Source organism: Silene latifolia, chromosome 5 (assembly GCF_048544455.1).
Source record: "Silene latifolia isolate original U9 population chromosome 5, ASM4854445v1, whole genome shotgun sequence".
NCBI classification, from domain to species: domain Eukaryota; kingdom Viridiplantae; phylum Streptophyta; class Magnoliopsida; order Caryophyllales; family Caryophyllaceae; genus Silene; species Silene latifolia.
The window spans coordinates 11,339,999-11,367,832 of record NC_133530.1 but is presented as its reverse complement, the minus strand read 5'-3'; the positions used below and the strand labels follow the sequence as shown (position 1 = coordinate 11,367,832).

General features: G+C 35.1%; 3 protein-coding genes and 2 non-coding genes across 6 annotated transcripts; 3 read left to right on the top strand and 2 right to left on the bottom strand.

Annotated features, from left to right (window-relative positions):
- Window positions 1-1,242: 1,242 nt before the first annotated feature.
- Window positions 1,243-2,682, top strand: LOC141654820 (putative FBD-associated F-box protein At1g61330). The gene is made up of 4 exons (XM_074461934.1): window positions 1,243-1,263; window positions 1,397-2,020; window positions 2,132-2,281; window positions 2,395-2,682. Exons 1-4 carry the CDS (start codon window positions 1,243-1,245, stop codon window positions 2,680-2,682), a joined length of 1,083 nt encoding a protein of 360 aa, XP_074318035.1.
- A 7,440-nt stretch (window positions 2,683-10,122) lies between these two features.
- On the bottom strand, window positions 10,123-13,184 carry LOC141656691 (pentatricopeptide repeat-containing protein At5g59600-like). Its single transcript, XM_074463684.1, has 2 exons — window positions 10,999-13,184; window positions 10,123-10,807 (listed from the first exon to the last, which is right to left on the bottom strand). Exon 1 carries the CDS (start codon window positions 12,849-12,851, stop codon window positions 11,217-11,219), a length of 1,635 nt encoding a protein of 544 aa, XP_074319785.1. The 5' UTR covers window positions 12,852-13,184; the 3' UTR covers window positions 10,123-10,807; window positions 10,999-11,216.
- A 749-nt stretch (window positions 13,185-13,933) lies between these two features.
- On the bottom strand, window positions 13,934-27,415 carry LOC141656694 (uncharacterized). Of its 2 annotated transcripts, XM_074463694.1 has the most exons (4): window positions 27,228-27,415; window positions 17,263-17,426; window positions 14,884-15,135; window positions 13,934-14,433 (listed from the first exon to the last, which is right to left on the bottom strand). In XM_074463694.1, the coding sequence occupies exons 1-4, from the start codon at window positions 27,262-27,264 to the stop codon at window positions 14,158-14,160; spliced, it is 729 nt and encodes a 242-aa protein (XP_074319795.1). In that variant the 5' UTR covers window positions 27,265-27,415; the 3' UTR covers window positions 13,934-14,157. The 2 variants fall into 2 exon arrangements, with proteins under 2 accessions (XP_074319795.1, XP_074319794.1); XM_074463693.1 differs by lacking the exon at window positions 27,228-27,415 and having other exon boundaries at window positions 17,263-17,770.
- On the top strand, window positions 15,954-16,026 carry TRNAE-CUC (transfer RNA glutamic acid (anticodon CUC)). Its single transcript has one exon. It is a non-coding gene; the product is annotated as a tRNA-Glu (tRNA).
- TRNAE-CUC (transfer RNA glutamic acid (anticodon CUC)) lies at window positions 16,793-16,865 on the top strand. Its single transcript has one exon. It is a non-coding gene; the product is annotated as a tRNA-Glu (tRNA).
- Window positions 27,416-27,834: the final 419 nt, after the last annotated feature.

Sequence of the window (27,834 nt, the reverse complement as noted above, 5' to 3'; positions counted from 1 at the left end):
AGAATAATATAATATAAGAAGCTCGCATCTAGAAGAAGTAAAAGCTTTTGTGAATTAAAGCATATAGTTGCATTTAGTACTCGTATCAAACAAAGAAGCTAGTCAATACAAATGAAAACGATGATATTATCAGGAAATCAACTCAACCAAAAATTTAAGCCAATGATTGGTGTGCCAAGATCGATTTTATACTAAGAGATATTACTCGAAATATTTTGTGAAAACTTTTGTGTTTTGGAATTTTTCCAAATTTGTACCCAAAAAAAAAAAAAAAAAAAACTTTTCCAAATTTGGAAGACCGTCTGACCGACCATATTAAAAACATTGCAAGCAAAGTGGACTCAATATTTGCCAATTTTCCATAATTGAATTCTACAAGTTAATTGACTAATACCTTTCATACGAGTATAAAAATGATTTCGTATACTGTATTTATATCTCTTCCAGTTCATATCTTTCCTTTGCATAAGAAAATCCAGGTAACTTCTTTAACTCAATGTCTTTAGTTATGGGTCTGTTGATAACCAAAACCATAATTATTACGGAGTACTTTATTTTGTTTTAGCAAGTTATTCTTCAACTACCCTTCTTAGCTTATAAATTGCTTTTTAAGTTGATTTAGCTCTGTTTTATAATAATCCCTTTCACCCATGAATGAGCACATAGACGAGTTTGTTCTAGCTTAACCAGAAATCGTAGCTTAGAGCCTTGAGTATACAACTATACAACATTGTTAAAATTTACGAGAGAAAGGTTTACCGCCTTAATCGTTGTTGGAGTATAAAATCGATCTTGGACTCCAACCATTAGCTTAAGCTTTTTGGTTGAGATGGTTTCCTGACATGGTATCAGACAATCTCACCGCCTCCAATTTTTAAAGTGGAATATTAAGCAACAGGTATGCGGAGGCATGTAGCTGCATCCGCACTTCAAGCCCAATGGGTATTCGTGTGAGGGGGCGTGTTAGAGTATAAAATCAATCTTGGGACTCCAACCATCAGCTTAAGCTTTAGTTCGTCTTCCCTGGGTATTTTTGCTTTTAACTCGGGGATTTGCTAATCTTTGACATCTTCATGTTCCTTTGCATGTCTTTATTTTCGATAACAGCCTCGCTCAGGGCCGTGAAACGAGTACTGTAGAAATGAATGATCGGCTGAGTGAACTACCAAACGAGGTCATATTATTAATTCTTTCGTTTTTAACAACGAAAGAAGTTAAAAGAACTAGTATTATCTCGAAAAAATGGAGAAGGTGGTTATTGGGGTATTATCCTAATTTAAATTTCCAAAGTTCGAGGGATATTTTTAGTATTTGGTATGATATTAGAGATAATGATGAGGAACTTGCCAAACAAAGGTCTAGTTTTGTTAGTGAAGTTGATCATGTCCTGAAACAGCATTTGGATTCGTCAATAGACGAATTCAGGGTCGTTTTTGATCTCGACACAAGTTTCCAATCTCGTATCGACCATTGGGTGGTTTTTGCGCTAAGAAAAAGAGTGAAAACTCTCGAGCTAGACTTTCAGCCAGTAATTGAACGGATGGATACAGATTATACCCGAGGTGGTTTGTTCATTGATTACTCCAACTCTTTAGCATCGTTGTCTCTCAATTTCGTTAATATTACTTCAGAAATCGTCGACAGCATTTTGCTTTCATGCCCCTTCCTTGAGAATCTACACATCCGAAAATCCATTTTTTTAACAAGCATAAAATCCCAATCATCCTCCTTGAAACAGTTGGATGTGTCACATTGTGATAAACTACAAACAATCGACATTTCCGCTCCAAACATGGTGTTCTTCAAATATTTCGGACAGCCTATAGAGCTTAATATTAGAAATGCCGTATCACTTTCTTCGCTCTTCATTGGTGCGGGTACAGGGTTGGAAATAACATATGCTTTTGAGCCAATGTCGAAGTACTTCTCGCAGTTGGAGTTTCTATATTTACAGATATCTTTAGGTTGCTCATTCGTTCCTCCGGTTAGTGCTCATCTTCATCTCACCGTTTCTTCTGCTGTAATATTTTTTTTTTTGGCAACTGTGAAAAGAGTTCTTATACAGGTGGCATCTGCTGTAATAATTGTCTGTCGTTTATTTTGACATAGTATTTTCTTTTTCATCTTGCAGTATAATCTGGGAGTTGAGCACTTGAAACTGCCACTGTTAACTAGACTAAAGGTGCTAGACCTTTATATTACAGGAGATCATTCAGTAAGCCTCCTAGGTTGGACCCCCTTAATTGAGGCATGTCCAGTCCTTGAAAAATTGACAGTCAAGGTAATAATTCGTATTCGTTTATTGTACATCGTGTTGAACTTAGATCCAATAGTATATGAATGACGAGCTTGAATAATTGATATATATATATTGGTATTGGTATTTATATGCAGTTTAATTGCATTGACTATGGCGTGAATCGGTTCATAAGTAAACGAAATGGTTCAGCCCTAAAGAGCTTGAAGACGTTGGAAATATTTGGTTATTGTGGGCGTCGTATAGACATTGAGTTAGCAAGTTTTGTTATCGAGAATGCCATTAACCTCCAACGGGTAGTTGTTGATGTTTATACATTTCGTCGAAAGTTATCTATACCCAAAGGCGATCCTATACGTATTGACGAGTTGAAAAAGATGATACCGGAGGATGTTACATTCATGTTAACGGAAGACGTACAATAGATGATACCTGAGTGTCTGAATGTGTTAAGACTGTTAGTGTGTTACATTTATATATGGACTAGGGATGTTGTAATCAATCAATGATGTTAATGGACGGTTTACTCGTATCGAAATAATTAAAGTTTCACCTTGTATTTTTAACTGGTTTGAGCTACATTATTACTCTTTCTATTCTAGTCTGAGCTACATTATTACTCTCTCTATTCTGGTTAATTGTTGATTGATTGAAACAATCCAAAACGAAATAGACAACAAACGGCCAAGATATAAGTAATTTTCAATGACAGCAAGGTACTAGCATTTATTTGTTCGAGTAAGAAGACTAGCCAACAAGTAAAAAAGTTTCATCCTAAATCCAATTGGTACTAAGATAAGTAGTTCATTAATTTACAAACTAGTCTTCCCACACTAAATATACCGGTATGCGACAATACACTAGCGTCTTGTTTTTCGGGTAAGAAGACTAACCAATAAGTAAAGAAATTTCATCCTAAATCCAATTGATTCTAGGACGAATCGTCCATTAATTTACAAACTAGTCTTCCCACGCTAAATATACTGGTATGCGACAATACAATACATTTACAAACTAGTCACATATATATACACAAATCATTAAAGTTGTACATTTTATTATTATGTAATCACTTTTTGTATTAAAGTTGTCCATTTATAATTCCCTCGCCGCGGGTGTCTTAAGATAACTGAACGGTGAATCGTGTCGTATATTGATATCAATCATTGACTTATATAGTTACAATATTGGGCTTTAATAGCCATATAATAATATCCATAATAGTATAGTAATATCATAATAATCCTAACAGGGTGCTCTTACGAGGAAGTAAACGGTTGAGTAAAGAGTTTGCTCTATTCTCATGGACAGGGCTCGAACCTCTTATCTCATGGTTACGGGATAAGGTAAACAATCACCACACCAAATCCATTTGGTTACACGAGAAAGTAAGTACAAATATATATTTATACAAAAGGTCATGTAATCGTTAAACGTGGTAACAATTTATTATTAGGTAGTCACTTTAGAAATCTAAGTAGTCAAACACTCAAACATAGTGTAAAATGGTAAAGAAAAAAAAAACATAGTGTAAAATGGTAAAAAGAAAATGATCAAAAGTTCAAATTAAAGGGGTAAAAAAATTAAATTATAAATTGAGGAATAATAATGAGGAATTTACTTAATTAATGGGCTTAATAGACTTTGAAGTTGTAGTTCCATCTAAATATAGACATAAAGTTATAACATTTACCACATTTTTGTCAGAGAAATTGTGGACTTTGAAATTCGATCTAAATATAGACATAAAGTTATAACACTTACCACATTTTTTTTTTGAAATCATGAGTATTAAGTAGATGAAACCAACATAATTAACCATAATTAAAATTACGACTTTGAAATTTATAATAACTAGTTTTCAACCCGTACAAAATTGCACGGGTATGAACTTATAATCACTGAAATCACGGTAAATATTTAAAAATTGTTAAGTAATATACATGATTATTTTATTTTGTATTTTTTTTATATATTGATAATAGAATAAAATGCGTGCTAAATTTGCAAGGGATTGAAACTTGCACATGTTTTAAATATGTGATATAAACCCACAAATTCGGTGTTGTAACATGAAACATAGTATATAGTATATAGTATACAATATATAATATATAATAAATACAATATATGGAAAATAATAAAAAGCAAACAATATAAATATCTCTATAAAATGGAAATAGTTATCAAATTTGAAAAGGGTTTACAATCAAATTAAAGAAACATAATTGTAGAATTAACGAAAATAGTCTAATATCATTCCAAATGTTGGAAAATTTCATGATAGACTACATTAGTTGTTGTATTCGAATAATTAAATCAGTACGTTCTGAACAATTTCGCAAATAAAATCAGAACATACGTTATTTTTTAATTAATTACGTAGTTTTCTCCGTGGGACCCGTATTTCCGGAATTTAAAAAAAATTAAAAAAACCTTGCTATGATGACGTGGCTGCACAAAAATCCTTTAAATGTTCTTGTTTTTATTAAGATAAGATTAGACAAAGCCAACATATCGAAACAGCAAACTAGAGCTAAGGCAACTATCATGATGCATATCGAAACAGCAACAATCATCACCATTGTTGATGTATGATTGCTAAAGCTGTTACTTGGGCGGTCGACTGGTAGAGATGACATGTTTGGGCGGTCGACTGGTAGAGATGACATGTTTTGGTGTTTTGGTTTGAAAGAGAGAGATGATTGTTGTGACTTGGTGAGTTAGGGTTTAGTTTGAAAGAGTTGGAATATGGCGATGATTTTGTGCGTGGTAAAGAGAGAGAATGGTTGAAAGACTTAACTCCAAAACTAAACCCTAATGGCTTGTATTTATAGGCACCATTAAGGTTTAGTTTTGGAGTTAAGTGTACAACAAGGACCCAAACTATACAAAAGTTTAGCGATAAGGACCTGAACTACGAAAGTTTAGCGACAAGGACCTGTACCCTCTTTACCGTTAACATTCTGTTAACTTATGAAGTTAATTTTGGTCGAATATGGCGATGATTCACTAAGTGCACATGCATGTAATTATGTAAACAAAATATGATGGGATTATTGGGCGTTGAATTTTGGCACAATATAATTTAAAATATATGTTGATAATCGTATCCAATAATGATACAATGTTATTAGCCAAATCCTAAAATAATTCGTATTTTGTCAAAAACTTACACCCCTAACTGGCTAACGAAGCTAGCTCTCAACTCAACTTTCATGTGATTATTAGGAGCGTTTTTACTTGACCTATAACTAGACCTATCAAAACCTTACTAGACCCAAAACTCCGGCTAGGCCCGAAAACTGACCCGATCCCCTTTTTTTGGGTCAAAGATCCATAAATCTTGATCCGTGACCCGAATCCGAAATGACCCGTTATTTTAGGGTCGAAACTCAATCCGACCCATTCGACCCAACGGGTCAAAAATAAATTAAGTATATTATTAAAATATTAATATTTTTATATCTTATTTAAAATAATAAATTGAAAATAAATTATTTTAATATTTTAAATCAAAAAATTAATTTTATATGAATTTTATATCATTTAATAATAAAATTCTAATACAATAATTTTATTTATAAAAATCTTTTTAGTATAAGTATGTTAAGTAATAAATATAATTATAATATTATTATTAATATAATTTAATTTTTTAAAAAATTGTTTTTTTGGCTGAAAGAATACATTTTATGACAGTATTCTGACCCGATCCATCCATATAACCCGACCCGTATTTGTCCTGATTTGTATGACCCGACCGGGACCCAACCCACCCGACCCGTTTAACAGGAACTGACCGAGTAACGCAATTACTACCTTTAATAAAACAACCACACTGACATAATAACTTGACTGTATAAATCAAATAAAGATAAAAAAAATGTACTATGTATTATTTTCGCTCTATTTTTATCTACTCTGACATGACATTTTATTAATACAAATACTAATTTAAGACAGTACTATCCGTTTAAGTTTAAGTATCATACCACTTGTATATATAAGACAAAGATATTACTTTTTCTATGCATTCTTATATACAAAAGTGGTATATAATTAACTCTTCTTATATTCGTCTTAAATTTATGACAGATAATAAGGGGGACTTACTGATTTATCCGTTAATACAATTTTTGCAAATTAAGAATAGGAAGGTATGAACTAACGGAAAAGTTAACGTTGAAGAAGGGAGAGTTCCTTATCACTAAACTTTTATAGTTTAGGTCCTCATCGCTAAACTTTTGTAGTCTCTTAATTGATGTTTAACTTAATTAAGAAGGGAGAGTTCCTTATCACTAAACTTTTATAGTCTCTTAATTGATGTTTAAGAAAATGCATGTGTTGTATTTTCTAAAGTTTTTGGATACAATTCGAAACTCCAGACTTTCAAGAGACTGGAGTTTTTGGTAACTAATTAGTACTACTAGTTGTTCCACTTAATTAAGAGACTAAACCATCTCACCCAATAACTAACCAACCGCTAATAATGTTCTCACCCATACTAGTTACCGACTACATCATCACCTTTCTACCCTTTTTATACCCTTCACTAATAAGTTCGGCTTTTGTTTCTTTGCTAATATGAGAAGGAACACGAAATACCATTCCAGTCGGCATCTCAACATCAGCACACTCTAGCTCATCCAAGTCGGAAACGAATGCAGCTGCCCCTTTTGTTAGGTGGCTCTTGACAGCAGCTGCCTTACGCTCTGTCAAACGATTCTTCTCCTCCAAGGTTTGTTCGACTCCTTGCAACTTCAGCTTGATTCTATTAAGTTCACCGACTAAATCAACCGCCTCAATGTCTTCAACTGGAACTTGAGCCATAATAACTAAATTTGCGTTTTTCTTACTTAAGAGGATATGCTAGTCAAGTCAAGGAATGGATAATATTGGATATGATTGATTTGTTTGTATGAATACAGGAGAACTACAGTAGTATTTATAAACAAGCGACTTGCATTAATACAATACTGGCCGTGATATTTTGTTACTCGAAATAGTGAGATTTGGTTTTCCATTGTTTCAATTTTTTTTGCTATTTTGATAACCAATACTCGTGACGGACGATGTTAACGCTTGTACCTCAATTCAGAATTGCAGATAGCTTTGACTCTTTGAGGACCTAGTAACTAGTAAGCTCTTCAATTGGGTCGGGTTGGAATCGTATCAATTCGGGTCAAGTTTTGCAATAATTCGAGTCGGGTTATTTCGAGTTTGGGACATCAGACATATAATTTTCAAGTTATTTAGAAAAAATGTCCAGTTTCCAACAATAAACATTCAATCGATTATGGTCCAATATACTTGTCTAAAGATAGTGACAAAATGTTACACATTCTAGCCGGACCAAAATATATACAATATCGAATTTAGACCCTAAATAATTCAATTGAAGACTATCTATCTAAACTTTTGATACTATTGCCTCCGTTCCATTGATATGCTTACATTTTTTTTTTTTTTTTCTTTCACAAAATAAAGGGAGAGTAAACAATTACTGGAATAGAGAGTGAATATTAATAAGGTTAGATGACTTAGATCATCTATAATACTCCTAGATAATTAATACAACGTAATTTTAAATAATATATAAAAAAAATATGCTGCTCTATCTCTCACAAGTCACAACCTCAAATACTAACTTCATCGAGTCATATAATTGTGCATTATTATTTCCGAATAAATTACATGAGCTTCATCCAATAAATCAAATTGCATTATTGTTTCGAAAAAGAAAAGAAAAATAAATAAATAAATAAAGAAAATTGCATTAGATGAGCTCCAAGGCCTCCAACCTTATACGTTGAACACATTAATACATTTACATATGTCTATCTATATAAGTACGTAATCCATTTTTTATTTAAGACAAATATTTCGGTCTAAAAAAAATGTTATGTTTCCTTTAGACATATAACATGTCACACAAATTAGTAACACTATATAGGTGAGATCCTTACGAAAATCAGTAAGATGGAGGATTCGTCTCAAATCTTTAAATGGGTTAAATATTATTATCACATGATGGTAAAAAATACAACTTTTACATTTTTTAGGCATGATATAATTTAATACTCTGTATGTATTTAACCCGTTTTAAACTTAAAACAAACAATACCCATCTTAAATATTCTCTTTCATCCAAACAAAAGGTAACGCTTGTTTTTTGGCACTATTCATGGTTGTAGCCTTATAGGGAATTATTGATATTATTCTTAATTTATAAGATAAAATATAGTCATGTGAGATCTTGTTTGATTTATTGTCACGAATGTTATAAGAAAATAAAATTTTTATAATTTTTAATTACGTGTAACTAAAAATATTCGCATTGCAAAATATGTCTCAATAAGTGTGATAAAGTAAGTGTTACCTTTGATTTGGCTAAAATCTGTGTAAGAAAATACGTTATTTGAAACCACCATAATTTTCTCCAATTACTGTGATAGTGGCGTGGCATGCATAATTGGGTAAATTATACCATGCACCCAGGAGTATGGTGCATGGTACTCCCTTTTCTTAATTTTTTTCTTATAATAAATAAATTAGAAATTAAATAAATTAGAAAATAATAAAAAATATATTATTATTTATAATTTTAATTCCTCTACAAATAGAGATCATATTTTATATATTTTGTTATTTATTTTATTTTTCCTCACATATTCACATAACGTAATTGACATATTCATATCATATCACATAATTTTTTTTCCTTAAATTATTTTGTAATATGCGGTTTTGGTATGAAATTAAACGTTCATGATTATTGTTCAATATATTTGAACAAATAAAGTCATATTCACTAAACTATAAATGTTATATTCACTAAAGTGAAAGTGAATATAATATAACCATGGGATGAATATCACACCACATAATACATATTCATCAAACTACACTGTCATATTCACTAAACTGAAAGTGAATATGATAGTGTTCTATTGCGAATATCGCACTTTAAAGCACATATTCATTAAACAATATTGTCATATTCACTAAACTTAAAATGAATATAATAGTGTCATATTGTGAATGTAACACTACGTAATACTTAAACTGAATATGACTGTGGTAAATTTTCTTAAAAGTGGAAGTTAATTTTTTGTTTTAAAATTTTAAATGGAAAAAAAAGCAAAAAAAGAAAAAAAGAAAAAAAAGGAGGAAGTTGAGGATGAGTGGGGAGTTGGAGGGAGTATGTAGTATCCTACACATGGGTGTAGGATATAAGAATTGACATAATTGCGTATCAGATGGACAGATGGTTACTTGGAGTAGGTTCTCTTACTTCCTGTCAGTCTGCTTGTGACGGTCATAAGTTTTGACTTCTCACAACCATCTCCTATTTGCCTTTTTGTTTCAGGTCACAAGCTTGTGACGAATTTTGTCCGTCATAAATGAGAATTTGTGTTGAGGTATAGTTTGAATTCTTTTAGTAAATACATGAAGTATAATTCAATGATTCGTAAAAATGATATTTCATCTGCAGGTAGAAGTCACTTATATGAAATTGAAACCCATCTTTACCAAAGCTTTAAGCCTTTAACAATGCCAATCAGGCAATCATGAATCAAACGAGCAGCTATTTGTAAGTTAGTGAGTAAGTCATCATATTACCTTATACTCCGACACTCCGTAGTTGATCTCTTTTAAGACGAGTATATCCGTCTTCAGATTAAAATAATCAAATAGGATAAACAGGACAGAAGCAAAATATCAAAGAATTAACAATTTGTCTTTAAGATTAAAATGAGCCGTATAAGTTAAATGAGACAAAGCATAATGCACATAATTTAGCAAAAAGTTTATCTCATCTATCTATCAAAGTAGGATGCTATTTTACTCGTGAACATATATAAGCTTGAATTCGACCTTTATATAAGCTTCTAATTTGGTCTAGTCATATAAGATTGAACATTGTATTAGCTTGAATTTGATATTACTAAACTCAATCCAAATACTTTGCTCCATTTCTATTCCTATCTTAGATACCAAATGTGACAATAAGGAGTTGTGACTAAAATTACAGTTTAAGCAAGCATCTTAAACAAATCATGCAAGTAGGTAAACAAACTATTCTATTCGACAATTCGACAACCCTAATTAAAAGTTGAATTGGCGATACCAAAACTTCCAGCAAGGACACCAGGAATAGTCATGGAGTTCCAACCTTTTGTGGATGCCATTATTGCCATCCCACAGGCTGTCGTCGGACCTCCAACATTTGGGTTTGATGCAATTAGCAACAGCTTCAGGTTGAAACCAAACAATTTTCCTAATCCAAGATGAACGGAAATTTGGACGAGGCAAAACACGAGTATGCTGGATGCAGTACTAATGACATTCCAAATATCAACTCGCCAACCCAACTTACTAGTGTATGTGGCTCGGAAAGAACTCGCCAACCCAACTTGGTGATGATATTTCCAGCTTTGCATATTAGGAATGAGTGAATAACACCACAATGGCAGTAACCATTTGTTCCCATTTGTTGAACAGGAAGCTTGTCACTTGTCTCAGATCCCTTGTTCATCAAGTTCCCTGTTCGATGTGGAATTAATTAAATTGAAAGGTAAGCTTTGGAGAGAAAATCAATTCAATACGGTTCTAATGAGGCCAAAAACGGTGTATAATAAGACTTCTCAATTGCATACATAGATGTTGCAGGTGAGTGGCGACAGAATGAAAAAGTTGCATTAGTATTCAAACAAAGAAACTAGTCCTGCTAATACCATTATTTGAAGCTTCAGTCTCTGGAGGTATTCTTGAAACTTATGCAAATAAATTTGTAAAAAATACTGCACAAAGAACATAATCAGCAGCCAGTCCAGCAGTTAACAGTTGTTGCATTCCTTAGGCGCGAAATGTGATACACCAGTTACAAGGACGGCTCATTTACCCTATGACAATATTTCATTAGCATGACTTGATTCAAGATAACCCAAAAAATTCATTCTTTCTTTCTTTCAACTGAACTAAAACCGGGATTTTTATTAAATCCCTTCCCCTTCATGATGTTCCTCACATTCTGAACTTCCTGCCACTTTTTTTCACCTGCATATATGTTTGACAATGTCACCAATGCTGCAGTCTTCTGAGGATCATCTTCTGATAGATTTTTGGCAACGTCTTCTGCAAGATCTCTTCTTCCATGGATTATGCATCCATTGAAGAAAGATCCGAGAATTGACTCTGTAGGTGCCATGGACATCCTCTTGATTATCTCATGAGCTTCTTCCACTTTCCCTGCCCGGCATAAAAGGTCAACAACACAACCATAGTGCTCCTTACCGGCCTCAACCTTGTACTTTTCTTTCATGGACCTAAAAATTTCCATACCCTTTTCAACTAACCCTCCATGGCTGCAAGCAGAAAGAACAGAAACTAAAGTTACTTCATTTGGCCGAAAACCTCCCTCGAGCATTTTTTCAAACAATAGAAGAGAGTCATTAACCATGCCATGCCTCCAAAGGCATCCAATTATGACATTCCATAAAGCAACATTCCGTACATGAGTAATGTCAAATACATTTCTAGCTGATTTAACACACCCACATTTCGAGTACATGTCGATAACAGCATTAGCAACGTAGACATTGTTCTCCAGGGCCAGCCTGAATATTAAGCCGTGAAGTTCCCTGCCTCTTTTAATTGAGCCTATTACTCCACATACCGGAAGCACCCCTGTTACAGTCACATGATTAGGTTTGATTCCAGAAACTAACATCTGTCCAAAAAAGTCTAGAGCTTTAACAGGCTGACTGCTTCGACCAAAACCGGAAATCAGGGCATTCCAACTAACCAAGTCAGTGCCCAGCCCGGCTTCACTCATTTGAGAGAAAAGCTCAAGAGCTCTTACTCGATCTCCACTCTGAGCAAAGCCCGCAATCAGCGCATTCCATGTAAAATCATTTGGCTCCAACCCATTCAACTTCATTTGCTTAAACAACACAACTGCTTCATCAAGCTGCCCCCTATTACAATACCCAGAAATCATAGACGTCCAGGTCGCTACGTCTCTTACAGGCATCCAATCAAAAAGCCTCCTACCATACTCTATCTTACTGCATTTACCATACATATCAATCAAAGCATTACAAACCAAAGTCTCACACTCACAACCCATCTTATTTATCACAGCATGAACTTCCCTTCCCTTATTCAAATCCAACAAACCGACACACGCTTTCAAAACAAACGAAAACGTATACTTATTAGGTAAATTTCCCAGTTTCCGACTAAACGAAAAATACCCAATTGCCTCAGAATTATACCCATTAAATGCCATAACTGAAATCATCCAATTAGTAGCAAAAACATTTGGGGTTCGCATTTTATCGAACAGTTGGCGTGCATAACCTACATTACCACAACTTGCATAAACACCCAAAATCTTTGCATCTACTGACATCTGAGATAGATCACTCCCATTTGTTATCAGCATTCCATGAATTTGCTTGGCTAATTTTGAATCTTTTGATTTTGTGCACTTTTGTAGTATTAAACTCACCTCATCATATGATAATTTATATCTCTTAAACAATTCAAATATTCCCATGTATTTTGGCACTGTGCTCAAGCTCATCTGATCTGTGAAAACTTATAATCAACCCAGCATTGTTTCAGATTATATCGGAAAATAAATGATTGAGACGGAGGGAGTATTACTTAACAATGGACAGCAGTTGCGGAATTTCAATCACAGTCCAGAATTTAATTAATAAGTGAGATTAGAACAACCACCTAACGCAGAAATTCAGCACACGGCCTCTCAAAAATCGTTTGAATTCTTGAAGGGAAAAAATTGGGTAAAGCCGTACTTTGGTAAATACTAAACTGAGTTATTATCATATAAACATCTGATTGGTCTCATTTTAAACGAACATATCCGTCTTTAAATTAGAACGTTTCAATAGAGGATAGATGAGATAAAACAAAATGTTTTTAAGAATTAACGAGTAATACCAGGTCAAATAGGATAGATATGACAAACAAACATAACGCCTAGAAATTAAACCCGACAAACGGGTCAGTCGAATTGGGAATTCGAATTTGGGTTGTTTGAGTTTGCAAGAATTCGGGTCGGGTCATTTCTGGTGGGTTGTCATCAAGTTATGTAAGATAACAGTCGGTATGTGATAATAAACATTCAGGTCGAGTTGAATAAGTTTGGGACAGAATCGGGGCTTCGATTCTGATGCGGGTCGAGTTCGGATTTGGTCGGTTTTGCGAGGTTTACATAGATCCGCTCTTCATGGACAAGCCAAAAGCTAAAATTGAACTGTTGCTTCTTGGACGAGCCAGAAGGCAAAATTGTCGTACCAAAATCATTTAGAGTTTCCTTGTTATACCAAAAAACACCTCTACACATGAAAAGTGTTAAAAGATTCAAAGCGTCTTATTATAGATGGGGGATATCGGTCTATAACTATAGACAAGTCAAATATCCACCAACTTTAAACAAAACGGGCCAAATGTCACAACCTTAACGCCAAATGTCACCAGTACCATTTCCTTGTAATAAACTACCTGTTTTAGCTTAGGAAATGGCACTGGTAACATTTAGCCCGTTTTGCTTAAAGTGGGTGGATATTTGACCCGTTTATAACTATAGACGGATATACGCCGTCTATAATGAGAATTTGTGTAAAAGATTAGTGCTCTAGGGAAACATCAAATGAGGATTATAGGGTACAAAATTCCATAAAAACTATTGATCTTGAAAAGCAAGTAAAATCATCATGTCACCCACGTCGAAATTACCTTGTGTAACCACGAAAACAAACCTAACACAACTGGATGAGTAAAAATGATGGCGAATACACACCCTAGAAAATTTCAGTCACAACAAATTCAAACAACGGTTCTTCACAAGAGGAAAACAATTGTTTTTAGTTATTACCAACAAGGACATCCTTGTAAGGAGTAGACCCGACAGGCAACCTTGTATCCGGGACTTGACGCTTTCGTGTAGAAAGGTTGTCCTCTATGATTAAAGGCACTTGGCCTTCTCTTACTCTGACTAGCCTTTCTTGGGCGCCTCCTCGAAGCTTTTCTAAGCGTAGTCCATCGATTTGTTGCATCTTAAACACCTTCACCACGTTCATTAACCCTCCGATGAACAAGAACACGCTCCCAAAGATTCCCAACCACGTCCAAGTTCTACCCTGCATTCATTAGAAGATAACACATAAGCTTTACTCTGTTCAAACAACACTTTCCTAGGTTATACGCATCTTTGTGTCTAGTGGCGTAGCCACATGTGACGTTTTTTTATCATTAAAAGTTGTCTGTTTTGGAAATTGTCTTTAAGACCCGTAATAAGAAATGAATAACAATTACATTAGAATAGACCCCACAGGTAAACCATTGTAAACCATTCTGGCTCCGCCACTGTTTGTGTCCCTTCTTGGACATAATAAGAGTCGAGATAGTTTTGTCTATACTTCTGTGTTTCAGAATTCGAGTCATATCTTATGTTTTATCTTTTCTTACAAGGTAAAACCTGTAAAATGATTGTATGAAACATATCATGGCCAGGTCTAAACCGCCGAGAACTTATCATATTGAGGATTTTGTCACAAAACGTATGTAGCAATATGTTGAAAAAGACTTACAAGTAACATAAGGCCATGCCGATCAAACCATCCTGTGTGTTCGCTCCTATTAACGATAGCACCCACCACAAACAATAAGCTTCCTAGCAAAAACGGAATGTGAACACTCTCTTGAAGTATTTGAACATGTCCATCAGATCTTTCGTAAATTTGGCAAGCGTTGTGTATTGAGCCAATCAACCACAGTACTGGTCCAGCAATGAGCAAATTCAAGGCATGGTTTTCCAATCTATATCCGATCCCTTTCTCTTCCTGCATGTAGTTAATTACTCATCATACGCACAATCGGGACTAGGGACTACTAGGCCAGAAGCCAGAAGGTACGAGACGACTTTTAGGAAAGGATGTGTTAGCTAGGCAGGCACTAATCGCATTTATATTTCCCTTTAAGACTTTCGTAGATTTAAGTTTACTACACTCTCAAAAGAATCGAATACTTACTCAAATTGAATTGGGATTCCTTGGAGCTGTTACAGTTAGCTCTAAGGGTCTTACTTCAGTTTATATATTATAAACGCATCCCAATCACTATAGTCCCGGTGACGAAATTTGTTTTCTCCCTAATTCTTTTTTTTTTTTTTTAATTCCTAAGAGCCCACATTTACTTATTTACGGAGTATGTTTATACAAGTGTGCAAGGGATTTAATAAATTGCCAACCTTAGGTGTTACGTCTCTAGAATTCATTTAACAAATATATGGAAAATACTTGTGTAAGGCGATTTTACAGAAATTTATCGTAAAACAGATATTTTTAGTAGTCGTTTTTACCCACTAATAAGGTTATGTTTGGATCCATTTTACATTATTAAAGACTAACTCAAAATAAAATGTACCTACATAAACTAACAATTTATATATGGAGTTATGGCGGATCGTATATTCATACGAGAAAATATTACTGTATGGAAGTTTATATTACCCTTCGACTCTTGTAGATTTTAGTTTGCACGAAATTGCTCTCAAATATTTCACTCAATTAAAATGGGATTCCTTGTTGAACTTAACCCAAGAGCTCTTACTTCAATTTATTTAGGTTATTTATTATTAATATCTACCTCTTTAAAACAATCTGTTGTAGTCTAGTTGGTTAGGTTACTCGGCTCTCACCCGAGAGACCCGGGTTCAAGTCCCGGCAACGGAACTTTTTTTCCTCCCAAGTCCTTTTTTTTTTCGTTTAAGGGATTAGGGATCTAATAAATTGCGAGAACCTCAATGTTACCTTTCTAACATCCATTCAAAAACAATGTACCGTATGATCTTGTATAAGGCTGTTTTACACAAATTTATCGTAAAACGAAATCTTTTAATAACCATTTTTACCCATTAATAGGATGTGCACGAGCCGAGGTTTGACCGAGCCGATCTCGAGTTCACCTCGAGAGCTGTCTTGTCTCATTTAACACCCCTAAGTTTACTAGGCCAGAGGCTACGAAAGAACTACTAAGAAAGCATGTACGAGTATTAGCTAGGCATGAATCACTATTTATATTACCCTTCGACTTCTATAGATTTTAGTTTATCCTCCCTCCATATCACACCAATGGTAACATTGATTTTTTCACACTTTTCGAGACACGTTTTGCAACGTGAATATCTTTAATTACATTATCCAAAATTATAAAAATTTGATATTCTTATAGCATTCATGACGATAAATCAAACAAGATCTCACATGACTATATTTTGTCTTATAGATTAAGAATAATATCGACGATTTTCTACGACCATAAATAGTACCTAAAGTCTCAATGTTACCATTGGTGTGGTATGTAGGGAGTACCAAATTGCTCTCAAACAGGAGTACTTCGCTCAAATTGAAATGGGATTTCCTTGTTGCAGTTAGTTCAAGAGTTCTTAATTCAATTTATTTTGTTTATGAATTATTAATATCCGCTGTTGTACAACCATCCGTTGTAGTCTAGTTGGTTAGGATACTCGGCTCTCACCCGAGAGACCCGGGTTCAAGTCCCGGCAACGGAATTTTTTTTTCTCCCCAAGTCCTATTTTTTGCCTAAGAGGTCTAATAAATTGCGAGAACCTTAATGTTATCTTTCTAAAATCCATTAAAAAAAATGTACCGTACGTAAGCTAACAAATTATATGGAGGATCATATGAAAAATTATTGCAATCTTATATAAGGCGGTTTTACGCAAATTTATCGTAAAACAGAATCTTTTAACAACCATTTTTACTCACTAATAGGTTGTGCTTGGATCCGTTTTCCCATTATATTAGCGTAAAACCGCTTTGCACAAGACTAACTCAGCAGTGGGTCAGGCCACAAGAAGTATGGATGTAAAATAACTTATTATAAAACCGTCTCATATAAAAATCGACAATAAAAAAAACAAAACCGAAAACAAGATGATTAATTACCAGGATGAAGAGAAAGAGAATCCCCAAGAAGGAAAGAAGACAACCCAAAGACTGAACAAAGGGAACAGCAAACTCAACAAGAGCAAGTTGATTATCAAACTCCATTAACGAAAACCGATAATCAACACCAGCAAGATGAGCAACAAGATCATGAAGATTAACAGCTAAAATCAAAGCAAATCCAATTAGTAGTAGAACAAGTCCAGATTTAGGTTCCCTTGAAAACTGTGCTAAAAATCCCATTAATAAAACAACAGTTGCAAACACATATAATCCTGCATTCATGTATTCTGAACGTTTTCTTGATAATCTTGGTCCATATTGCCTAATCTCTCTTGCACTCGCTAATTTTACCATTTTGATAAAACCGTTTTGCACAAGTATTTTTGTTTTGATTTATTGTTATTTGTTGTTTAAGAGAGGAATTGGTCAGAAAATAGTGTGGGATGAGATGAGGAAGAGGTGTGGAAGGTTGAGTTAATGGAGGTGATACGTGTCTTCATGCATGGGAAGTTTGTTGATCTTGTGCATGTAGGTTTAATCGACTAGGTTTGTGACACGTAGTATTTTTATTATGTTAAAAAAAATTAATTATTTGGTAAAAATAGTATCAGTTTGACCAAAAATCCAAATCTTGACCTTTCAAAAACTGACCTTATCCGATATGTTTTTATGAGTTCTTTTTTCCAAGTGCAATATAATGCTGACGGATTGTAAACCAGGTCGTGAATAATATGAATAACTTAATAAGTATCACTATTATTATGATATCAGTTAAGCTAGTAAGCCTTATACCGAGTTCTACGTAATGATATTTGATTTGAAATTAGCGGACGAAACTATTTGTCTTTAGTTTATGATTTTTGTTAGAATATAAAATTGATTATGAGTCATGAGACTCCTACCATCATCCAAAGGGTATTCGTGTTAGGGTGAGCGTGTTAGAATATAAAACTGATCTAAGACTCCAACCATAAGTTTAAGCTTAAGTTTTCAGTTGAGAATTTTTTTTGGGTCAAATACAATGAAAGTGGTAACATTTTTTTGCTCCCACCACTCCACTTGTTGTTTGTCTTATTAGGAAAATGGTATTGTATTTGACCCGTCTTTTATCATAGACAGATAGTGTCCGTTTATAATGAGAATTTAGGTTTTTTTAACACAGGAGTGTATTTAGAGTTTGACCAAATTCTGTATGGATCCAGCTCCTATGTAAGACAGTAAAGTGTATGACCAACCCAGCCTGTTATACAAATTAAATGTGTTGCCCGCGAGTGTTTGGGCTACGATTATCCGACGGGCCAGAAACGAATTGCCCATCGTTATTGGGCTTTACCTTTGTGATGACACAACCTTCTGCTCTCTAAATGTTAGATCGCATATGGCCTGCACCGGTCGAGGAAGAGAGTGTTTATTTTACAAGTATAAGGATGTTCCATCTCAAAATCAATTGACAATGGGAAGAGTAGCTCTTTGGTTTATAAAGTAGATTACATTTCTCTCTTTCTACGATGTGGGAGAGCTAATATGTGATTCTTCACGCTAACAATAAAGAGCACCCGTTATTTGAAGCTTTTTCTTATCAAGTTATCATCATTGAGATTTTAGCATATGAACATTATTAGACCACATCTATAAAATTGGAATGAAGGAAGTACTAATTTGTTAAATAGTGTTAGGTTTAAGTGGTTAAACCACAAATTAATAACTCATGAGTGCCGTGTTTAAAACCTTGCAGATCAATTTGATACGAGACTAGGTCATTTTTTTTTTTGAAGAAACCCATGAGGGTATTAATTCATTAAACGAAAATCAGCATACATCGCAGCAGCAGCCGGAAGTGGTAACCCAGTCGTCCAAACACGTCTACCTAGCACATTCGGCTCATAATGTGTGAGCAAATATGCCACAGAGTTACCGGTTCTACGGACAAAAGACTAAACAATAGAATCAAAATCATTACGTAAGGAACAGATATCGTCTATAACTAAGAAATATTCATTACGCCCCTCCTTGCTGCTCTTAGGGTGTGTTTGGATTGAGGGATTTGGAGGGAAAGGGAGGGAAGGGAATTGGAAGGATGAGAAATCCATTATTTGGTTAGCAAAATGAAGGTAGAGGGATTTGGAGGGGAGGGAAAATGGATCCCTCTATTTCCCTCCTATAAGGCAAATTATTTTCCCACCAACATAGGCAAGATTTGGAGGGAAAATCATCTCCTCCTTTATCCCCTTCCTTTCTTTTCTTTTCCCTCCTTCCCTCTCCCCTTCCTTTCCCTTCTTTTTTCCTATCCAAACAAGGCCTTAATGTCTTCGATTAGCTAGAGACAATCACTCTCCATGACAATATGTCGATAGCTTCGTCTCTTCGCTTCCTACAAACCTTCAAGCACCACCACTGCTTCCGCAATCCTCGGCTCCCATAGCACAATTCTTCGATTGGACACACCCCATAAACACTCCCCAGTCTCATCTCGACACACAATCCCCACACCCACATCCTCCTTTGATGCCGCATCAATATTAATTTTTATGCGACCAACCATAGGTGGAACCCAGCTCTCTCCCTCCCCTCCCCTTGCCTTGCCCCTCTCCCCATCCCCGACTCACCCCTCTTACCCTTCTCCTCCTTCATGCGCTCGATCTCCTGCTCCACCTCCCAAACCCGTCGCACAACCGCTCTCGCATCAACTTCCTTACCATCAAGCACCCTCTTATTCCTTCCTTCCCAAATGGCCCAACACCCAACCATAAAACGTACATAATGGTCATCTCCTATCTCTCTCATCCGTGCCTCCACCCACTCCTTCACCCTCTCAAACCCGTCACGGCCTTCCTCCTCCAAACCCAACCCATCCCATACCCTGCCAGGCTGCCAGCCCACCCACAACCCCGGAAAAGATGAATCAAAGATTCAGACGAACCACCACATATAGGGCAAGTAACATCCTCACTACCACCACGAGCTTTTAGATTCACCTTGGTAGCAATCGCCTCTCTACACATTTGCCAGAAGAAATTTTTTATACGAGGCCAAATAGGAGCTCTCCATATTTTGTTTCATATCCACTGTTCCCGGCTCCAATCCGACTGCCCCGTCCCCTCCTCCTCACCTTCCATAAGAAACTTGTAAGCAAACCTAACCGAATAAACCCCATCCTTCTCCCCTGCCCAGAACCACGAGTCCCCTAGCCGTCCATCACTGAGGCGTATATTCGAAATACACGCAACCTCGAAAGGGAGAAACATACCTTCTAACTTCGCTAGGTTCCAATTCATGCCCGTATCATCAAGTAACTCCGCAACTCGAAGGTCTTCATTACCCACACATGGCGAGATAACCTGCCCCGAATAAGAGCCCAAAACCCACGGGTCTCTCCACACTAGAGTGCTTTCACCATCCCCAATTCTCCGTCTCAAACCCTTCTTCAAGACCTCTTTTGCCTCCCAAATACCCCTCCACGTGTAACTAGGATTGTGTCCGAGACCTGCTTCCAAAAACAAACTGTCAGCAAAATATCGTGCCCTCATAACCCCAGCCCATAACGTGTCCCATGCGCAATCAATCTCCAAGCTTGTTTACCAAGTAAAGCGGAATTGAATTTCTCCAAGTCTCGAAAACCCAGCCCCCCTTTACACTTAGGCTGACAGAGCCGGCTCCAAGCTACCCATGCTATCTTCCTCCTGCCACCCTCACTTCCCCACAAAAATTGAGAAATTAGAGATCGAAGTTCGTTGCAAAAAGATGCGGGAATTTTAAACATACTCATAATATAGGTAGGGATAGATTGGGCAATCGCCTTAATCAACACTTCCCTACCCGCCCTCGACAATGTTTTCCCATACCACGCTTGCAATTTCTTGCTCAATTTATCCCGTAAGATATTAGTTAGAGCCTTCTTCGATCGTCCTATTACGGTGGGCAACCCGAGATATTTCTCCTGCACCTCCACAACAGCCACCCCGAGCACACCCGCAAGATGGCTTCTCCTCTCATTGCTCACCCCTCTGCTAGAAGACACGGTAGTTTTCTCCAAACTTACGACTAGGTCATTTTAGTTAAGTCCGAGCGACTAATCTTACAAAATGGAATTTCATTAGTTTTGTTAGAACATGAAAATAGGTATTAGCCTTACTCAAAAGGAGACGAGATGGATCACTTGACTCATACAAGAGAAGTTATATCCTAAAATCAATTGATAAGAAGAAGACACAACCAATGTATGACACTCACACGGTGGTTTATATTCCAACACGCCTTCTAACATGTGAAATCCCGGTCATCCAGCCTGTTATCCAACTCGCAATTCAGATACTGACCAATCTGATCTGTTATCCAACTCGCATATAAGTAAGTAATGCGATCTACAAAAGTAGTCAAAATATGAGCGAATTAGCAACTTAAACACGCAAAACTAGGACACATGAGTTTAGAAATCAATAAAACGCATAAATTAATGTGCTAATAGTTATCTCCAAATTTTATTTCTACAAACTCCGATCCTCCTCGGCCTCTCCCCTCGATATAAACATCAAACAATAAGGATGATTGTATATTGTGCATTTGTGCATACTGGACATGTAGTTGCCAAGTTGGGATTATAAACAATGTGCAACTATGGCACTTGGCCAATCATATGAGGATTATGTGCCCCCCATCCTCGGACTTCAATCCAATAAAAATAGAAAGAGCACACATCTTGAAGTTTAGGCATGTTGCTATTGGCTACGTCTCTAGGTCGACGTAAGCTAGGGTTTTCATGCTGATGTCAATTTCTGTTCAACTGAGGTATACAATTACTTAGTCGGTTAGTCTCTTAAGACGAGTATATCTGTCTTAACACTAAAACATGTCAAATAACAATCAACTTGGCTATACATGTACAAGACGATTAATTCCCCCTAGTCCCTAGAAATTAAACTCTTCTTTTATCCTATCAATTATATTCGACCCGTCTTAAGTTTAAAACGTATATGTCGTTTTAAAGTACTCGTGTTAGTTTTGACATTGATAGTTTCCTCAATAGCACCTATCATAATTTGTTAGTTAAATTTAACGATAGTTATCATATATTAATTTTCCTATGATTTTCTTTTTGCGTAAAAGGAGTCATAAGGGTAAAAATGAAAAAAGATAGAAATAAAACGTAGGGAAAATGGTTTACTCATTTATCCATAACTTAAGGTTTGCTTAAGCAACAATAATTGTTTTAATGATAAAAGTGGTCTAAAACTATCACTTGATGATAATTAGATAAACTTATTACTTATACCTTAGGGGGTGTTTGGAAAACGGCATATTGGACAATTTTTAGCATATTCAAGGGTTTTAACATGTTTGACCAGTCAATATGCTAATTTTAGTGTTTGGTAAAGAACATATTGAAACAGTATATTTGGGGTCAATATGTTGCTTATCACAGCATATTGGTTAACATATTCTAAACTAGGAAATGTTAATACATTTTACAAAAGGGGTGTTTGGTAAACAACATATTAACCGATTTTTAGCATATTCAAGGGTTTTAGCATGTTTGACCCATCAATATGCTAATTTTAGTGTTTGGTAAACAGCATATTGAAACAACGTATTTGGGTCAATATGTTGTTTTACAATATGCTACTTACCCCAGCATATTGGTTAGCATATTGTAAAATAAGAAATTTTGTTCCATTTTACAAAAAAAAAAAACTAACAATCTACTAATCGTAATCTGCCAATTACCAAACACTCAAATTAATTATGTTAGGTGCCGTTTGGTTGTCATGGCGGAATTACTCTCCCGTTAATTTCAAAAACACGTGAATTGGGTAATTCATGTGAATTACTAAAAAGACATTTGGTTGACATGTAGGAATTGAATGGACACAAGAATTTCAAACTACCTAGGGGAGCTAGGTAATCAAACTCCTCCATAATGGAGGAGTTTGCAATTTCTAGGAAAAAAGTAAATCATGAGATTTTGGGTAACCAAACATCTTCATTTTTTCCAATTCATGGGATTTCGAATTCCCCCACATTTCTAGTGGCAACTAAACGATGCCTTAATTATAATATGTTAGTCAAACCTTCTGATAAAATCTGTCATTTATAATCTGCTTTTACAATCTGTTTATGCTAAAATTATTCTGCTATTTACCAAGGGTCAAAGAAAGCTAACAATCTACTAACTGTAATCTGCCATTTACCAAACAGTCAAATTAATTCTGTTAATTATAATAGGCTAGTCAAACCTTCCGTTAAAATCTGCCATTAACAATCTGCCATTGCAATCTATTTATGTTGAAAATAATCCGTTATTTACCAAACAGGACCTTGTTGGATGAGTTCGGAGAAATAGGTATGTTTGCAAGTGCAAAAACAATACCTAAATTAAAATTAAATAAAGTTAAATAAATAATTGAGATCGAGTGACTTTATAAATCTCATAACTTGAAAACCCTAGTAATGTGACTGATCCGTACATATCTTGATTTGGAGACATGGGTGAAAGGACTGAAGAGGAAACGCGGAATGAATCTTGAAATTCTCTTGCGACCATCATTTGTTTAATGTATATGTTGAAGCACTCAATTCCACCTACTAAACACATCAATTTACAAAGATCCGACTTTGTTTTAATATTAATTTTCCTTCACATAATTAGCATGATTCACAATTACACATCCTTATCGTACGATTTGAGGACGGGTAATTGACCTAGTTGGATAGAATCGGTTTGTGTAATTTTGAATCGGTACAATATATATATATTTTTCGCAAGGATTTGAGTGTGCAGTGTGTTACTAGTATTAGTTATGTCTTAAAGGAGTTTTGAGCCGGATCGTTTTGGGTTAATGGTTACAACTCTATTACTCCCTTGTCTCAGTTATTTATTTGTCTTTGATTAAAATGTTCATCACCAAGGAAGAAAAAACGGCAAACAAATCATTGGAACAAAGAGAGTATATAAGTTAAGTATTTTCGTTCTATAATTTATGTTATTAGGATCAATATATTTTTGTTCCCTAATCTTAGTTTCATGACCATACTAAAAAGTAGTATCATGTTTTCAAGCCATTTCAATCATATTACCCTGTTTTTTTTTTTTTTAATTTAATTTCAACTCATTTTAGTTCAATTCTTCTATTCAGTTCAGTTCAACTTTTTTCAGCCGAAAAAAATAGGGCCTAAGTGTCGTCGTAGTATGAATCCAAATAACTTTCAAACCCTAAAATAGGAGGTGTATCATCTCTTCAAACAATGAACTAGCAACATCTAGGGTGACTACTTCTTGGTTTGAATAACAGATGGAGACTGGCAATTGCAGTTGACTAGAGAAAGCAAATATTATATTCATTGACATTGAGACTTCCATCATCAAATGACAAGGTCATCCTTGCTTACAATGGTTTTTTAAGAGGTAAGTTGATGAGGACGGTAACGTCGGTAAGCATTGCTTCAACATGATTGGTAGCAATATTGGAGGCAGTGACGGAGTCAAGATTTACATTTGGCGGGGAAAATTTTTTAACGAAGACAACCGAATAATACCATAAGGTGAGTTTGAAAAAAATGACGAAAATTAACTAAATTTTTCGAAATTTTCAATTTTCAGCAGGGACACTAGCTCGCTCCTGTTAGCCCTCCTCGCTCCACCACTGTTAGGAGGCTTTTCCCGAAATGAAAGGCTAATAACCCACTTCTTTTTTGTTGCTAATATGTTGATGTTTTCATATACTCCCTCCATTATTTTATATATGTCATTCTCACATTTCGAGACAGTCACTTCTCTTTTCAATATCTCTAAAAATATACTCCGTATGAGCTAATAATATAAAATGTATACTCTTATCAAAGTCAAAGGCTTACCTCGTAAAACGAAAACGTCATATATAAAATAACGGAGGGAGTACTACCTACAACTTGTATTTAATTATTCACTAATTCATTTTCTAATCCTTAAATCAAATTAATGATGTATAATACCCTCAAATTTCCAACTTTCAAAGTTGACATTCATGTCATCCTAGATTCTTTTTCTTCTTTCTAAACTCTATTTTTTTTTTGAATTATTTTGTTCATTTTATCATCCAATATTTGAAATTAAACAAGCAATTTATTAATTAATTAATTATTTTAATTTTACATAAATTGGTAATTACATAATATTTCAAGTACATAATAAACTAAAAAAAATGGGAAATAATGGGATTGATGCTTTAAATCAAAAGGGATTATTGAATGAGCTTGTAGAAGGAAGAGATCTTACTAAGCAACTTTACTCTATTCTTCTTAAGGCATCTTCTTCTTCTTCGTCTTCACTAGATGAATCAAATAGGTTAAATGTTGCACAAAAGATTTTAGCAAAAATTGAAAGTTCACTTACTTTCCTGAGACATGAATCTCTCGTTGAATCGACGAATCCGATCACGGGAACAATTGATGATTCTCCTATTTCCGTAAATGGGAGCCCTAAAAGTTCTTGCTCTGAGGGTAATTTCATCAAAGATTCAACTTCAACTGACTACAAAGTTGTTGGGAAGAGGTAAAAAATCTTCTATCCATTATAGGTTTGATAATACAAAGTACTTAGATTTATTCTTTTATATAATTGTTACTCCGTATTTGTTTATATCAAGATTCGCTTTAATTTTCTTACATTTACTTTGTCTTACAAGCTACAAGCTAAGTCGCGAGGGTTATAACTTATAAGGGTCAGATTTATGCAACTTTATTACGATTTTGAAGGACTACATACCCCCATTGGATATTACATTTTTTTTATCGTGTGTCGAAATTCTTAATTCCGAATCCTTGCAATTGGATGAGTGACGGTTTTATATAATTATATGTATAAGTTCTTAGTGATAGTTGGTTGCTCCATACAAAAACATAGTACAAAAACACAAGATACATGAATTGCATCAAGTACCTAGGAACTTCAATTCTTCCAAAATGATTACTCCGTATAAGGCACTTGAAGATAATATTTTCGAAAGAATTTACGAATTTTAGATGTTAGGAGCGATTAATGAGTAAAAAAGTTAGCAAAATTCTTAAAAGAATATGCAAGGGCGAGAAGAGATTTAAACCTAAGACCTATTATCTGTGGTGTGTGCTATGCGCTTTAGTGGTGTTTAACACTTTCTTGATTTTTTGGCCCCGAGTAAAATAACTTACCCAAATAAAGTTTTTATGAACTATACTATGGCTACTTAAAATGCTGATAACGGGGTGGAGTCTAGTGGTTAAAACTTGGGTGAAATTCTCAGGAGACTCGGATTCAAAACTCCCCAAGAGCAAAATCTTGTGAAGCATTCTTGGATTGAGTCCATGCCTAATAGAATTCGAGCCTGTCACCCTCGGGTGACTTACCCGATATACGTGGTTTGCAGGTTAGCACGTACATCCGGAGGTTTACCCAGTGCGCACCAAAAATAGCGGTAGGAATTTGCATATGTACTTGTACATTATCATCATAATTGTTCAAAAAGGTGTGATTTTTATGTATGTTTGAATTGAAATTCTGGCATACATAAGCTGTGTTTTTTTGTCTTACAGAAAGTTAGTTCCTCAACACACCCTTAAAGTGGAAGGTTGTCGTAAAAGTGGGCTTGAAGGACCAATCGAAGATGGTTTTAGTTGGAGAAAATATGGACAAAAGGACATTCAAAGAGCCAAATATCCTAGGTAAGTAATATACATTCATCATAAATTCTACGTCTTAAGCTTAAGACGGGTCAAAAGCAGAATGCATTGGAAAAGATAAAAGATTTGTTCTATACCCCATGTGGGGTGATACCTGACCCGTTTTATCGTTAAAACAGATATTTCTGTCTTAAGCAAGACTAGCTGATCAGCCACGGTATTGTGAATGTGTAAGCAGGGCATATTACAGATGCACTCAGAGAGAAAAAGGATGTTTTGCTACAAAGCAAGTGCAAAGAACTGAACATGATCCTACATCTTTTCAAGTCACTTACCGTAAAAACCATACTTGTTATCAAGCCGCTTCTTCATCTTCTCCCATTCCTACCAACCCTAAGCCAAAATCCGAGCCTACCAACGCCTCGCCACCCCTTGAACCACTAGAAATCCTCTTGTGTTTCGAGACCGATCTCAAAGACATTACTACCCATCTCAATTCTCCTTTTTTCCCATCCCATGTCGCATCAAATAACCATTTGGATGCTAATACACAATATACTCTAACAAATTTGTCTAATAATAATAATAATAATAATAATAATAATAATAATAATAATAATAATAATAATAATTTATTTTCTCCTAGGGTAAATTCCCTGGAATATTTGTTTGATTACGGTGAGCTTGACCGGGATTTTATTTTTGACGACCCACATCTTCTTACGTAAATCTGGTTCATTACAGATAATGGATTTAACAAAAGGATGCAATGATAGTTTTCTTTGTGTAAAGGGATCAATTTGGGAATTTTTTTGGTTTACGTGTCTCGAACTCAGGTAATGAGTATCGCCAATAATGTACTCCGTATAACTTTACTAGTGGTATTGATTCATTTGTCAATTTTTTTTTTTTTTTCTTTCTAGTTTTTCAGTAAGGTTTTTT

Coding starts and splice junctions, on each gene's coding strand:
- LOC141654820 (XM_074461934.1), top strand. CDS start 1,243: ATGGAGAAGGTGGTTATTGGG. Junction 1,264..1,396: donor TGGAGAAGGTGGTTATTGGG/GTATTATCCTAA, acceptor GTCCTGAAACAG/CATTTGGATTCGTCAATAGA. Junction 2,282..2,394: donor TTGAAAAATTGACAGTCAAG/GTAATAATTCGT, acceptor ATTTATATGCAG/TTTAATTGCATTGACTATGG.
- LOC141656691 (XM_074463684.1), bottom strand. CDS start 12,851: ATGAGCTTGAGCACAGTGCCAAAATACATGGGAATATTTGAATTGTTT.
- LOC141656694 (XM_074463693.1), bottom strand. CDS start 17,619: ATGGTAAAATTAGCGAGTGCAAGAGAGATTAGGCAATATGGACCAAGA. Junction 15,136..17,262: donor TTCTCTTTCTCTTCATCCTG/GTAATTAATCAT, acceptor AACTACATGCAG/GAAGAGAAAGGGATCGGATA. Junction 14,434..14,883: donor GGCATGGCCTTATGTTACTT/GTAAGTCTTTTT, acceptor TAATGAATGCAG/GGTAGAACTTGGACGTGGTT.